Here is a 14452-nt window from a genome sequence, read left to right on the forward strand (position 1 = left end):
GAGACCGAGGCACGTAGGAGCTGAAGAGTGGTGTGCAGGACACAGGAGAGAGAGAAAGGTCAGAAGACCGAGGCACGTAGGAGCTGAAGAGTGGTGTGCAGGACACAGGAGAGAGAGAAAGGTCAGGAGACCGAGGCACGTAGGAGCTGAAGAGTGGTGTGCAGGCCACAGGAGACAGAGGGAAAGGTCAGGAGACCGAGGCACGTAGGAGCTGAAGAGTGGTGTGCAGGACACAGGAGAGAGAGAGTAAGGCAGAGGGACACAGACAGTCACAGTCTGTGGACCTGCAGGTGAGTCCCCTAGAAAGGCTCTGGCTGACATGGTTCCATGCATTCCTGAGGAAGTCACGTGAGAGTGACACCACCAGCAGCCAATCAACAGGCCAAACACGTCCCGGAACTCCCACAGGACTGAAAACTGGTCATACAGTCTCCAACCAAGGTGTCAAGACATCGTAACACGGGCAGGTGGCAGGACCTTCTGGGCGGCACGCCCACAGCGGGGGCTCAAGCCTGTCCTCCACAACCCCTGCTCCTGTCTGTGGCCAGAGGGAGCACTAAACACACACGTCCAAGCACAGCTGTGCTTACTGCAGGAGGAAGGCTGGACTGTCCACCGGGGGCCCAGGCCACGGTCACGGCCGCTCCTGCCAGGTGGCCTTCTCAGTGTTTTGTATCCAGCCCCACCTCACTGACTGCCGAGGGCGTCAGCTTCTGCTTGCTGATCACTGAGACAATCATGTGGTAACAGAGGGAGTCCTGATCCGCCTGGGTCACAGCTGCTCCGAGGCTCACCTCTCTCTTCTGCCAGCTGAGGTGCACCTGGAGCCGCTGCTATACCCGGGGCCAGGTCCTGCTTCTGAGCCGGCAGGGCTGACGAGTGACAGAGCAGGAAGTTTTGGGACACACCGTGCCCTACCCTTAAAGTCACTGGGACTGCGTCCCCCAGGATGACCTGGGAGGCAGTCCCGGAGCGGCCGCCCCGGAGAGGGGCTGCCGACTGAAGCCCAGTGTCCAGGGGCCCGAGCCCCGCCCGGCTCTTCTGCTCCTGCGAGGACCCCGGGGCGGGGGAGCGTCAGGACACATCTTCTCTCCTCCCGCGCTCCACGGAGGAGGGGACCGAGGTTGGAGAGCTTACATGACTTGTTCGAGGTGCCAGGCGTTAGCGTCAGCCTGACAACCAGAGCCCATGGCTCCAATGCACAATTCAGACCTCTTGACAGGATCAAAGATTTCTTCAAGGGAAGGAAGGACTTGAACTTTTGATGATTCCTACGACACGGGTGCACGCAGCAGCGAGACCTGAGACCTGTGTGTGCGGAGGGAACCAGCGCCCAGTCTGTGGGCAGGACTCACCAGGGGCCGACGAATAGATGTTTTGGGAAACAAAATCATTCTAATAGTGTCAATGTGTTTGAAATTACAATACAAGCTCATTTTGCTTAAAAAAAAAAAAAAAAAAAACCCTCAGAAAACAGATTTATATAATAAAGATGACTCATGCTCACACACCCCCTCCCCCCGCCCCCGAATAAGCCGAGATGAAGCTTTAACAGCCCACTTCCACTTCCTGGCCCCGAGTTTCCCTGTCGCCCTCTCTCCCAAATACTTACCACAATTTCTGCATTGTCAAGATTTGTAAAAATGATACATTATACCATAAACACAGGTCTTCTGTGATAGCTAAAGGGTTATGCAAACAAAGTCAGAACACCAACATGGAAGAACCACACCATGTTTTTAAGCCTGGAGAGAATGATGGATATGATAGATCATTGATTTTGCCCCTTGAAGGAGCATCCCCTAAGTATCATCACCCAATGGATGTTCCACTCGCAAACGCCCTCTCGCTCTCCTGGCTCCATCAGCTAGCATCATCCCAGGTCTCCTGTGTCACCTCCTTGGGGGTCCCGTTCTCACTTTCTGGGCCCTTCCTGATGCCAATTAAAGCAGAATATACGGGAGGTGGACACCGGGTGAGTGGCTGATTTTGTGAGGTGACACGGATAGTTGGTGTGGGGCCCGGAACCAGAGAAGGCTGTGTCACAGGGGCAGGCTGCCGTGCAAGCTGCTCCACCGCTGGGCCCTGCGACCCAGACCGCACGCCCAGTGCCTGAAGTGGAGAGCCAGAGGGTGCGGCCTGGAGCCTCCGGCAGCCCCGAAGGGAATCGCACAGGCCTGAGGGTTCCGGGGCAGGTAACGACCCTCCTTCGGAGAAATAGCCCCTGGGCCTGACTGAACGGAGGCAGTGTGCAATGGGCTCCGGCCAAGCAGGCTCTGAAGGCCCCTGAGGTCACATGGGTCAGGGACCCAAGTGCCTGTGGTCCCCACCCCACCCCCACTGCCTCCTCCTCCTAGCCCGCACCCGTGGCACTGTGGGGACTATTTTCAGCAGATGGTAATATGAAGCCATGATAAAAATAAGAGAAATCACACAGACACCAAAAAGTGTTTTGAAAATGTGGTTGGAGAATTTACTGTACAGTTTCTTTAAACAATCTATTTAAATGCTGGCTTCTACATGCTCTGACATTTGTGTAAAACATTTGTACATATTCTTTACAATTTTTACATATATTAAATGACTATACCATGAACAGTGCTCTATGAGATTTTATAAAAGAAAAATCAAGGAGGGAAAATCACTTATAAAACATTAACAAAACCCCCGTGATACTAAAGAACAATAAGTTCTCATGTTTGTTTCCTCTGATTTCCTCTTCTACTTCTTTTTGGTTTCATGTTCCTTGTGCTGGCCCAGGCGGTGTGTTCCGTAAGGTGGTGACCAGGGGAGACAGGTGAAGTGGCAAGGACGGCGCAGTAAGGCAGGTGCAGGACAGGGTGGCCCGTCTGCAGGGGAGGCAGTGCTTGGTGTTCGGAGCTCCAGCCGGCGGACTGCGGAGGCTGACTGCTCTGGGCCGCTGGCTGAAGTCCTGGTGGGCCATCCGTTCTGAGGTTGAGAGCACGGTCGGGAAGCACATCTGCTGCAGTTTTCTGACACGTGAAGGCCGTGGGGATTGGTGCACACCATTCATCTGACACGTGAAGGCGTGAGGACTGGTGCACACCGTTCATCTGACACGTGAAGGCGTGGGGATTGGTGCACACCGTTCATCTGACACGTGAAGGCGTGGGGATTGGTGCACACCGTTCATCTGACACGTGAAGGCGTGAGGATTGGTGCACACCGTTCATCTGACACGTGAAGGCGTGGGGATTGGTGCACACCATTCATCTGACACGTGAAGGCGTGAGGATTGGTGCACACCGTTCAGGTTGCTGGCCTTCCCAGGCACTGAGCTCTTCCATTTGGTGGGGACAGCAGAGGTCATGGAACTGTTTTTCATCTTTTTAGATGACATCAACTGGCCCACTAGTCTACAGCCCAAACTACGGGGCAGACCCTGCTCATTTCTCACTCTGTCTGACTGGGCAGCTGAAGACTGAAAAAGGTAAAAGGCTCTGAAGGAGCGTGTCTGTCCCCACACCCAGCCCGGGACACTCCCTCCTGAGCACTGGGCTCAGCACGGCTGCTCCATGCCCGGGAGCATTTGAAAAAAGTCCCCCACGTCCCCTACGTATCTTCCCAGCAGAGAGCTTGCCGCGAATGGGAAGGAGAGCCAGGAGAGCAGGCACTCCCCCAGATGCCAGCCCGAACCCGTCCCGAGGGCGGCCGATGCCAGGCTGCGACCCCGGAAGGCACAGCGCACATCCGGGCCCTCCGCTGCCTCCCGAGCGTGAGCACTTGAGTCATAAATACGACAGTGAAAGGCATGTGGATTTTCCTAAATAGACAGGAATCCCAAAGTGTTGAAAGAATTATAAAAATATATACAAACATATATTTTCTATTCTGGCATATTTTATATATTTAAGAAAGCAATTAGTAGTTATCTGATCTTGGGTAAGAACTTTGGAAGATTGGGTGACTTAAAAATTATAATTTTATGTAAACTCTCAGGAGAAAAACCTCTCGTTTTCCATTCAAAAGTCTGGTAATTTTAAGTACTTTCCAAAAATAGAGACAATTTCCATTGGTTTAAATAATGGGTGTAGAAATGAACAAAAGAAGACTATATAACTAATGCATTTAGGCTAGTAATAGTTTTTTGCAACTCATTTCTTTCTGGTTTTCTTTCCTTATTTTTTGGATGGTGGGGGAAAAAATTAAATTGCATTATCCCAAGTCAGAAAGAAGCACTTCGGAGTTTTCTTCATGTCCGTTCCGTCCTACATAACCGGGAAGCGGCCGAGGGCCTGCCTCAGCTTCTCTGCAATCTGGTGAGAAAACAAGACATTCTGAGCTATCAGCCCCATTACGGTTTCACGTTATTCAATTATTTCCATCTTGTCCGAGTTAAACACGCAGCGATCTCACACACTTGGGTCTATGCATCTGGACGTGGGCCTTGCACGTTGCTGTGAGTCCCTCTTAAAGCAGACGCCGCGGGGAGCACCCGCACCTCCCAGGCACGCGGTGGCCTCGGTCCGCGGCCTTTCAGGACGATCCGCTCCTCCTCTGGGAGGCAGGAGGTGGTCCACCTAGGATCTAAGACCCCGCGGACAGGCCCTGGCCGGTTGGCTCAGCGGTAGAGCGTCGGCCTGGCATGTGGGGGACCCGGGTTTGATTCCCGGCCAGGGCACATAGGAGAGGCGCCCATTTGCTTCTCCACCCCCCCCCCCTCCTTCCTCTCTGTCTCTCTCTTCCCCTCCCGCAGCCAAGGCTCCATTGGAGCAAAGATGGCCCGGGCGCTGGGGATGGCTCCTTGGCCTCTGCCCCAGGCGCTAGAGTGGCTCTGGTCGCGGCAGAGCGATGCCCCGGAGGGGCAGAGCATCGCCCCCTGGTGGGCAGAGCATCGCCCCTGGTGGGCGTGCTGAGTGGATCCCGGTCGGGCGCATGCGGGAGTCTGTCTGACTGTCTCTCCCCGTTTCCAGCTTCAGAAAAAAAAAATACAAAAAATTAAAAAAAAAATTAAGACCCCGCGGACGAGCACGCCCCAGGCTCATGGCCCTGCTACCACAGCAGTGGACTGTTACCTCCGTCATAAAGCTCCTGCTGTCCTGCAGGGCCAGTCATGTGCCTGTGTCTCCCACGGGGAGACGCAAGCTCCGTGAGGATAGAGGTATAGTCATGCTGGAGCCTGAGCATCTGCAGGAAGTGCTGAGTACACAGTGCTCAAAAGTGTTCGCCCTGAACAACTATGTACGCCCATTCTAACAACTGTGTTAGATCTGACAAAGACAGTGATTAGGTACATCGTTTCCTGCTCTGAATTATGATGCCATTAATAATTAAAACTCACTTGGACTTGAAAACTATTTAACAAATGAACATTATCAGAACTTCCTGAGTTGCCCTCCAATGACTCTCACACAGACACACGTATCTACTACAGTAACACTGGGTGCCCCCCCACAGTAACACTGGGTGCCCCCCCTACAGTAACACTGGGTGCCCCCCCACAGTAACACTGGGTGCCCCCCCTACAGTAACACTGGGTGCCCCCCCACAGTAACACTGGGTGCCCCCCCCCACAGTAACACTGGGTGCCCCCCCACAGTAACACTGGGTGCGCACACCCCCCTACAGTAACACTGGGTGCCCCCCCTACAGTAACACTGGGTGCCCCCCCACAGTAACACTGGGTGCCCCCCCACAGTAACACTGGGTGCCCCCCCCACAGTAACACTGGGTGCGCACACCCCCCTACAGTAACACTGGGTGCCCCCCCCTACAGTAACACTGGGTGCCCCCCTACAGTAACACTGGGTGCGCACACCCCCACAGTAACACTGGGTGCCCCCCCCTACAGTAACACTGGGTGCCCCCCCTACAGTAACACTGGGTGCCCCCCCGCAGTAACACTGGGTGCCCCCCCCGCAGTAACACTGGGTGCGCACACCCCCACAGTAACACTGGGTGCCCCCCCTACAGTAACACTGGGTGCGCACACCCGCACAGTAACACTGGGTGCCCCCCCCTACAGTAACACTGGGTGCCCCCCCTACAGTAACACTGGGTGCCCCCCCCTACAGTAACACTGGGTGCCCCCCCTACAGTAACACTGGGTGCCCCCCCTACAGTAACACTGGGTGCGCACACCCCCACAGTAACACTGGGTGCCCCCCCTTACAGTAACACTGGGTGCCCCCCCCCTACAGTAACACTGGGTGCCCCCCCACAGTAACACTGGGTGCCCCCCCCCACAGTAACACTGGGTGCCCCCCCCCTACAGTAACACTGGGTGCCCCCCCCCACAGTAACACTGGGTGCCCCCCCCTACAGTAACACTGGGTGCCCCCCCACAGTAACACTGGGTGCCCCCCCACAGTAACACTGGGTGCCCCCCCTACAGTAACACTGGGTGCCCCCCCCTACAGTAACACTGAGTGCCCCCCCACAGTAACACTGGGTGCCCTCCCGCAGTAACACTGGGTGCCCCCCCTACAGTAACACTGGGTGCCCCCCCACAGAAACACTGGGTGCCCCCCCCACAGTAACACCGGGCGCCTCCTTACAGAAACACTGGGTGCCCCCCCCACAGTAACACTGGGTGCCCCCCCCACAGAAACACTGGGTGCCCCCCCCACAGTAACACCGGGCGCCTCCTTACAGTAACACTGGGTGCACAAACCCCCCCTGCAGTAACACTGGGTGCCCCCCCCACAGTAACACCGGGCGCCTCCTTACAGAAACACTGGGTGCCCCCCCCACAGTAACACCGGGCGCCTCCTTACAGTAACACTGGGTGCGCACACCCCCCCTGCAGTAACACTGGGTGCGCACACCCCCCTGCAGTAACACTGGGTGTCCCCCCACAGTAACACCAGGCGCCTCCTTACAGTAACACTGGGTGCCCCCCTACAGTAACACTGGGTGCCCCCCCTGCAGTAACACTGGGTGCCCCCCCTGCAGTAACACTGGGTGCCCCCCCTGCAGTAACACCGGGCGCCTCCTTACAGTAACACTGGGTGCGCACACCCCCCCTGCAGTAACACTGGGTGCCCCCCCTGCAGTAACACTGGGTGCCCCCCCCTACAGTAACACTGGGTGCCCCCCCTACAGTAACACTGGGTGCCCCCCCTACAGTAACACTGGGTGCCCCCCCCACAGTAACACTGGGTGCGCACACCCCCCTGCAGTAACACTGGGTGCCCCCCCCACAGTAACACTGGGTGCGCACACCCCCCTACAGTAACACTGGGTGCCCCCCCTACAGTAACACTGGGTGCCCCCCCTGCAGTAACACTGGGTGCCCCCCCTACAGTAACACTGGGTGCCCCCCCTACAGTAACACTGGGTGCCCCCCCTACAGTAACACTGGGTGCCCCCCCTACAGTAACACTGGGTGCCCCCCCCGCAGTAACACTGGGTGCCCCCCCTACAGTAACACTGGGTGCCCCCCCTACAGTAACACTGGGTGCCCCCCCTACAGTAACACTGGGTGCCCCCCCCGCAGTAACACTGGGTGCCCCCCCTGCAGTAACACTGGGTGCCCCCCCTGCAGTAACACTGGGTGCACACACCCCCTGCAGTAACACTGGGTGCCCCCCCTGCAGTAACACTGGGTGCCCCCCCTGCAGTAACACTGGGTGCCCCCCCCGCAGTAACACTGGGTGCCCCCCCTACAGTAACACTGGGTGCCCCCCCTACAGTAACACTGGGTGCCCCCCCCACAGTAACACTGGGTGCCCCCCCCACAGAAACACTGGGTGCCCCCCCCACAGTAACACCGGGCGCCTCCTTACAGAAACACTGGGTGCCCCCCCCACAGTAACACTGGGTGCCCCCCCCCACAGAAACACTGGGTGCCCCCCCCACAGTAACACCGGGCGCCTCCTTACAGTAACACTGGGTGCACAAACCCCCCCTGCAGTAACACTGGGTGCCCCCCCCACAGTAACACCGGGCGCCTCCTTACAGAAACACTGGGTGCCCCCCCCACAGTAACACCGGGCACCTCCTTACAGTAACACTGGGTGCGCACACCCCCCCTGCAGTAACACTGGGTGCGCACACCCCCCTGCAGTAACACTGGGTGTCCCCCCACAGTAACACCAGGCGCCTCCTTACAGTAACACTGGGTGCCCCCCTACAGTAACACTGGGTGCCCCCCCTGCAGTAACACTGGGTGCCCCCCCTGCAGTAACACTGGGTGCCCCCCCTACAGTAACACTGGGTGCCCCCCCCACAGTAACACTGGGTGCGCACACCCCCCTACAGTAACACTGGGTGCCCCCCCTGCAGTAACACTGGGTGCCCCCCCTACAGTAACACTGGGTGCCCCCCCTACAGTAACACTGGGTGCCCCCCCCACAGTAACACTGGGTGCGCACACCCCCCTACAGTAACACTGGGTGCCCCCCCTACAGTAACACTGGGTGCGCACACCCCCCTACAGTAACACTGGGTGCGCACACCCCCCTACAGTAACACTGGGTGCCCCCCCCTACAGTAACACTGGGTGCCCCCCCCCGCAGTAACACTGGGTGCCCCCCCTACAGTAACACTGGGTGCCCCCCCTACAGTAACACTGGGTGCCCCCCCCGCAGTAACACTGGGTGCCCCCCCCACAGTAACACTGGGTGCGCACACCCCCCTACAGTAACACTGGGTGCGCACACCCCCCTACAGTAACACTGGGTGCCCCCCCTACAGTAACACTGGGTGCCCCCCCCTACAGTGACACTGGGTGCGCACACCCCCCTACAGTAACACTGGGTGCCCCCCCTACAGTAACACTGGGTGCGCACACCCCCCTACAGTAACACTGGGTGCCCCCCCTACAGTAACACTGGGTGCGCACACCCCCCTACAGTAACACTGGGTGCGCACACCCCCCTACAGTAACACTGGGTGCCCCCCCTACAGTAACACTGGGTGCGCACACCCCCCTACAGTAACACTGGGTGCGCACACCCCCCTACAGTAACACTGGGTGCGCACACCCCCCTACAGTAACACTGGGTGCCCCCCCTACAGTAACACTGGGTGCGCACACCCCCCTACAGTAACACTGGGTGCGCACACCCCCCTACAGTAACACTGGGTGCGCACACCCCCCTACAGTAACACTGGGTGCCCCCCCTACAGTAACACTGGGTGCCCCCCCCACAGTAACACTGGGTGCCCCCCCCACAGTAACACTGGGTGCGCACACCCCCCTGCAGTAACACTGGGTGCCCCCCCTGCAGTAACACTGGGTGCCCCCCCTGCAGTAACACTGGGTGCCCCCCCTACAGTAACACTGGGTGCCCCCCCTACAGTAACACTGGGTGCCCCCCCTACAGTAACACTGGGTGCCCCCCCCTACAGTAACACTGGGTGCCCCCCCCGCAGTAACACTGGGTGCCCCCCCCGCAGTAACACTGGGTGCCCCCCCCGCAGTAACACTGGGTGCCCCCCCCACAGTAACACTGGGTGCCCCCCCACAGTAACACTGGGTGCCCCCCCTACAGTAACACTGGGTGCCCCCCCTTACAGTAACACTGGGTGCCCCCCCTACAGTAACACTGGGTGCCCCCCCCGCAGTAACACTGGGTGCCCCCCCTACAGTAACACTGGGTGCCCCCCCCTACAGTAACACTGGGTGCCCCCCCCACAGTAACACTGGGTGCCCCCCCCCGCAGTAACACTGGGTGCCCCCCCCGCAGTAACACTGGGTGCCCCCCCACAGTAACACTGGGTGCCCCCCCTACAGTAACACTGGGTGCCCCCCCTTACAGTAACACTGGGTGCCCCCCCCACAGTAACACTGGGTGCCCCCCCCGCAGTAACACTGGGTGCCCCCCCCACAGTAACACTGGGTGCCCCCCCCACAGTAACACTGGGTGCCCCCCCCACAGTAACACTGGGTGCCCCCCCTACAGTAACACTGGGTGCGCACACCCCCCTGCAGTAACACTGGGTGCACACACCCCCCTGCAGTAACACTGGGTGCGCACACCCCCCTGCAGTAACACTGGGTGCACAAACCCCCCCTGCAGTAACACTGGGTGCACAAACCCCCCTGCAGTAACACTGGGTGCACATACACCCCCTGCAGTAACACTGGGTGCACACACCCCCTGCAGTAACACTGGGTGCACATACACCCCCTGCAGTAACACTGGGTGCGCACACACCCCCCGCAGTAACACTGGGTGCACAAACCCCCCCTGCAGTAACACTGGGTGCACAAACCCCCCCTGCAGTAACACTGGGTGCGCACACACCCCCCGCAGTAACACTGGGTGCACAAACCCCCCCTGCAGTAACACTGGGTGCGCACACCCCCCCTGCAGTAACACTGGGTGCACAAACCCCCCTGCAGTAACACTGGGTGCACAAACCCCCCTGCAGTAACACTGGGTGCACACACCCCCCCTGCAGTAACACTGGGTGCGCACACCCCCCCTGCAGTAACACTGGGTGCGCACACCCCCCCTGCAGTAACACTGGGTGCACACACCCCCCCTGCAGTAACACTGGGTGCCCCCAATGAGGGCAGTGCTCCCGAGCAGTCTCTCTCTCCACTTGTCCCCACAGCCCCCGGTGTCCCATGCACCATTCACAATGTGCGTTACACGTCGGTCACAGCGCCTTTCCAAGAATTTGCTGTTGGAGACGGACATCTTCCGGCAGTGTCTAGTCCAAAGACGACATGTCGGGGCTGTGAATGTGGGGCCTGTCTACTGTTATCCCTGCCCAGACACGAGATGACACCATGAAAACAATGGGAACCCAGCAAGAAACATGGCAGCCAGCACAGGGTCAAGGACGGAGCTGCAGACCTGTCCTCAGAGGGCGACTGGGTGTTATTTACTGTGCAGAGGCACCAAAGTTCACGTTTTCCGTACTGTTTTCTGAATGAAAATATTTAACGTCTCTCTTTTTTCTTTTCTCTCTGTAGTCCCTCTGGCACACGTGAGACCTCGTTCACAAAGACCGCCTCTGGGCTGTGCGGTGCCAGGCTCCTGCGCACAGAGCCCGCTGGGCAGCAGGGTGAGCTCATCCCCCTCAGCAGTGTTCGGGAGCACAGGGGGGCAGTGAGGAGGGGAGGGAGCCCCAATCACACAATGCCGCCTTCTTGGGGCCTCGCCACTAGCACCCAACCCCCCTTCTTCAAAACAAAGCCTTTTTTAACCCAGTGTTATTCAAAACGGAAAGGCAGAGGTAATTATGAGGTTAAAATAAACCATATTCAATCTTTAGCCCCTTTGGGTTTAACACCAGGATTAAAAAATGCAAACAGGTTAACTTGAGACGGTCAGAGTAAGTAACCAGGAACCCCTGTCCGCACACAGGCAGCCGGGCGGGCGGGCGGCACACTCACCGTTTCATAGAACTGCACCTGCTGCTCCAGGTAGAGGCGGATGACGCTGTTGTAGTCATAGATCCGGTTACTGTGAAAGTGATTCATCTCGGCTGCAACCGAGAGCAACACGTCAGTCAGTGCCCCCAACTCCAAAATGCCACCTGGCCTCTCGGCTGGGTTGCTACTCACCACCCGCCAGTTTTACTCTGCCGGCTTCAGGGCAGTGCCGGCTCTTGATAAACCACTATAAGGAGGCTAGAAACACAATTGGAACAGCAAACAGCAAACGATACTTTCCAGTAGATGAATGAGTTTCGCTGATTTGCACATTAACTACTAGGAAGCCCAACACAGATAATCACCCAAATGCGGATTATGTCCTAACACAGCAACTGAGCAGGAAACCGACTTGATCATGTTCTCCCCAGACTGCAGTTCAGAAGTCCGTGTTCACAGGGACCCAGCGAGGCCCCTGGCGGGCTGTGCCACGTCCCTTCTCGCCCAGTGCCGGTCTGGGCAGGTCTCTCGGGGCCCTTGAGAGGCCAGAGGGGAGCAGAGCAGTGATGGAGCTTCAGGCCCGAGCTCCACACCTGTCGGAAGGCCGCCTCCTGCTGGTGAGAGGACCTGATGCCCACCTGTCATTGTTGCTGGTATATCCGCCCTGCAATCGGTCTCTTATAGATGGGTCTCTCGGTACCACCCCCACCCAGCACGACCCCAGGGGCCTTCCTCCTCAGGGCTCCTCACCCTGTGCCACGTGCCTTTCCTGGACACGGACATGCGGCGGTGTCCACGAAAGCTAACTGTTCTGAGTTTGACACAGTTATCTGCAGTTGTACAAAGCTCTTCACTAAGCTGTTTGGGTAACCCCGAACACAAGTTCAATACTGAACTCCCTATTCAAACCCTTCCAGACCCAGGTCTGTAGTCGGGTTTCTCATCTGGCTCCCGCAGTCTTAGCTCTGGCCATCTTGCAGACAAGCCCTTTCTCCCACGCACAGCCTCGCCCTGAAGGCTGTTCCTGGGACGAGCCTGCAGACACGCCCCGTTCTCTCCCCAGCACGTCCTTGGGTCCTCGAACCCCAGGCCACAGAAGCCATGGCCTTTGGGCTGGGCTTGGGCCAGCGTCTGCCCTCCAGTGTATCCCAGGTCACGAGCAAGCCCTTCTCCCTGAGCTCTGCTCTTTCCTCATCAAAAGCTTTCCACGACTGTTAACGCCCACACCAAGCCCGACTCTTCTGCCAGGCTTTCAGGGCCCTCCACAATCACCGACATTTATTCCTCAACAACATGCGAGCACGTTTTATTCCCAAAGGGCAACGACACAATCCTGTAGCATTATCTTATGGGCTGCTGTTCAGACCAGAGCATCTTTCCTCTTTGCCCGTGAATACTCTGTCCACCAAAAAGGAAAAAACCCACTCACTGCTCCTATGTGCTGGAAAACACTCAGATGTGTGAAAATGAACGACTATCTTCCCCTTACTGACAGCCAAGCTGTGTCTAACTGCTACCTCCAAACACTGTACGCGCCACGGTCCAGGGTGTGGAGGGCACAGACTGCTAACGCTGAACCTGGGGTCTAACAGAGCGTTCTGACAGGTGCTGATAGTAAGGCTACACAGTCCAGGGTGTGGAGGGCACAGACCGCTAACACTGAACCTGGGGTCTAAGAGCGTTCTGACAGGTGCTGATAGTAAGGCTACACAAGGCACCTTCAGTGTCACTAAGAAACAGTCAGAGCGCGCATGTGTAATCACAGCGTTGTCCACAGCTATGTCAGGTCAGTGCAGACTTGCATTAACACTGGGATCCTGTGAACGAGAGGCGCCTGAGGAAATTCTTAAATCAGCTCTTATTTAACTGTTCACATTTGGATTTCTCTCCAGCAAGGAAATCAGCGGTTTTGCTGGTGAGAACAAGGCCCAGCAGCCACGCGTGACCCCTCACCTTGTAACGCGTAAGACATCGTGCCGACGCGCTTCACCATGGTCTGCTTGTCCTGCGGGGTGATTTTACTAGTTGCCACCAGCTTGTCACTTTCCTTCACTTTTTCTATCGCTCCCTATGAAATACGGAAATAAAATGGCATCTGTAAAACAAAGCTAAAAGGATCAGTCATCAGTTTAAAATGTAACAACACAACAACTTTTATAATGGACTCCCTGTTGAACAGGAATATGTCCCAAGGCAGGAACAGAAGAAAGAGTCTAAATATAACTTCCCTTAAATCGCCTGGAAACAAAAAGGTCACCATTCTTAAAAAAATGTAACTAAGATTTAAGTTGTCATGTTAGGAGGATGCAGGAAAGCAGACAGCACCCTTTCCGGAACACCTGTGAGCCGGGGCCAGGATGAGGGTGGCGCACGACAGGACCACAGGAGTGAGTTCGCAGCCACTTGGTGAGCGGTGGTCTAGCACATGCACACGGCACATGCGCTGTCTCTAAAGTGGAGGACTTCTAAAATATTCCGATACCATTTATTCTTTTATTCCCAGACTCCACCCCTCAGATTTTACAGGCTGGAGCTTAGGCGTGCAGGTCGCAAGGCTAGAGCTTTGCTGGGATTTCGGTAAGATGCACTGCGTCAGTTTAAGTCAGTGCCCAGACGGAAGCAGCTGGAAAAGCCGGAGCAAGCCCCTGCCCCACATCGCCAGCGGGCTCAGTGCATCAAGCTGCCGGAGCGCAGGCTCTGCCCGCGGGCGTAAACCCGGCTCCCGGCCAGGGCTTAGCTCAGCTGCATAGACCCCAGAACAAGCTAACTGTTCTGAGGGGCTGGTTTTATAAATTGAGATTTTAATCTTATTATTTTTTTCAGGTTTACTGAAACATAATGACGCTGTATTAACTAAAGGTGTGCAACATAATAACTTGATATATTTATCTATTATGAAATGATTACCATGAGTCTATTGATAGTAAACATACATCTCGCTCACATGATTATATTTTTCTTATGATGAGAATATTTAACATATACTCTCCCAGCAGTTCCACTTCTGTGACGTATTTGAAGGAAACAAAATCACCACCTCAGAAAGATGGAGCACTCCCAGTCTGTACCACATGACTGAAAACAGCAGAGACGAAACCTAACTGCCCATTGATGGATGAATGGATAAAGAATGTTGTTTTATAGTAAGTCATCTGAATC

At 56.5% G+C, this 14452-nt stretch overlaps 2 protein-coding genes across 2 annotated transcripts in view; both read right to left on the reverse strand.

Moving 5' to 3' along the window:
* SYNJ2 (synaptojanin 2) overlaps nt 1-3074 on the reverse strand; it is a 120721-nt gene extending 117647 nt beyond the window's left edge. Inside the window, exons 1-3 of the mRNA XM_066372534.1 lie at nt 2796-3074; nt 919-1047; nt 692-833 (exon numbers count right to left, since the gene is read on the reverse strand). Of these exons, the coding sequence (XP_066228631.1) occupies nt 692-833; nt 919-1047; nt 2796-3074 (550 nt within the window). The remainder of the gene's footprint in view (nt 1-691; nt 834-918; nt 1048-2795) is intronic.
* Nucleotides 2449-14452, reverse strand: part of SNX9 (sorting nexin 9) — a 97201-nt gene continuing 85197 nt past the window's right edge. Inside the window, exons 16-18 of the mRNA XM_066372939.1 lie at nt 13247-13361; nt 11315-11406; nt 2449-4277 (exon numbers count right to left, since the gene is read on the reverse strand). Coding sequence (XP_066229036.1) covers nt 4230-4277; nt 11315-11406; nt 13247-13361 — 255 coding nt within the window. The 3' untranslated portion in view covers nt 2449-4229. The remainder of the gene's footprint in view (nt 4278-11314; nt 11407-13246; nt 13362-14452) is intronic.

The sequence above is a fragment of the Saccopteryx leptura genome, chromosome 3, assembly GCF_036850995.1.
Source record: "Saccopteryx leptura isolate mSacLep1 chromosome 3, mSacLep1_pri_phased_curated, whole genome shotgun sequence".
Lineage (NCBI taxonomy): Eukaryota > Metazoa > Chordata > Mammalia > Chiroptera > Emballonuridae > Saccopteryx > Saccopteryx leptura.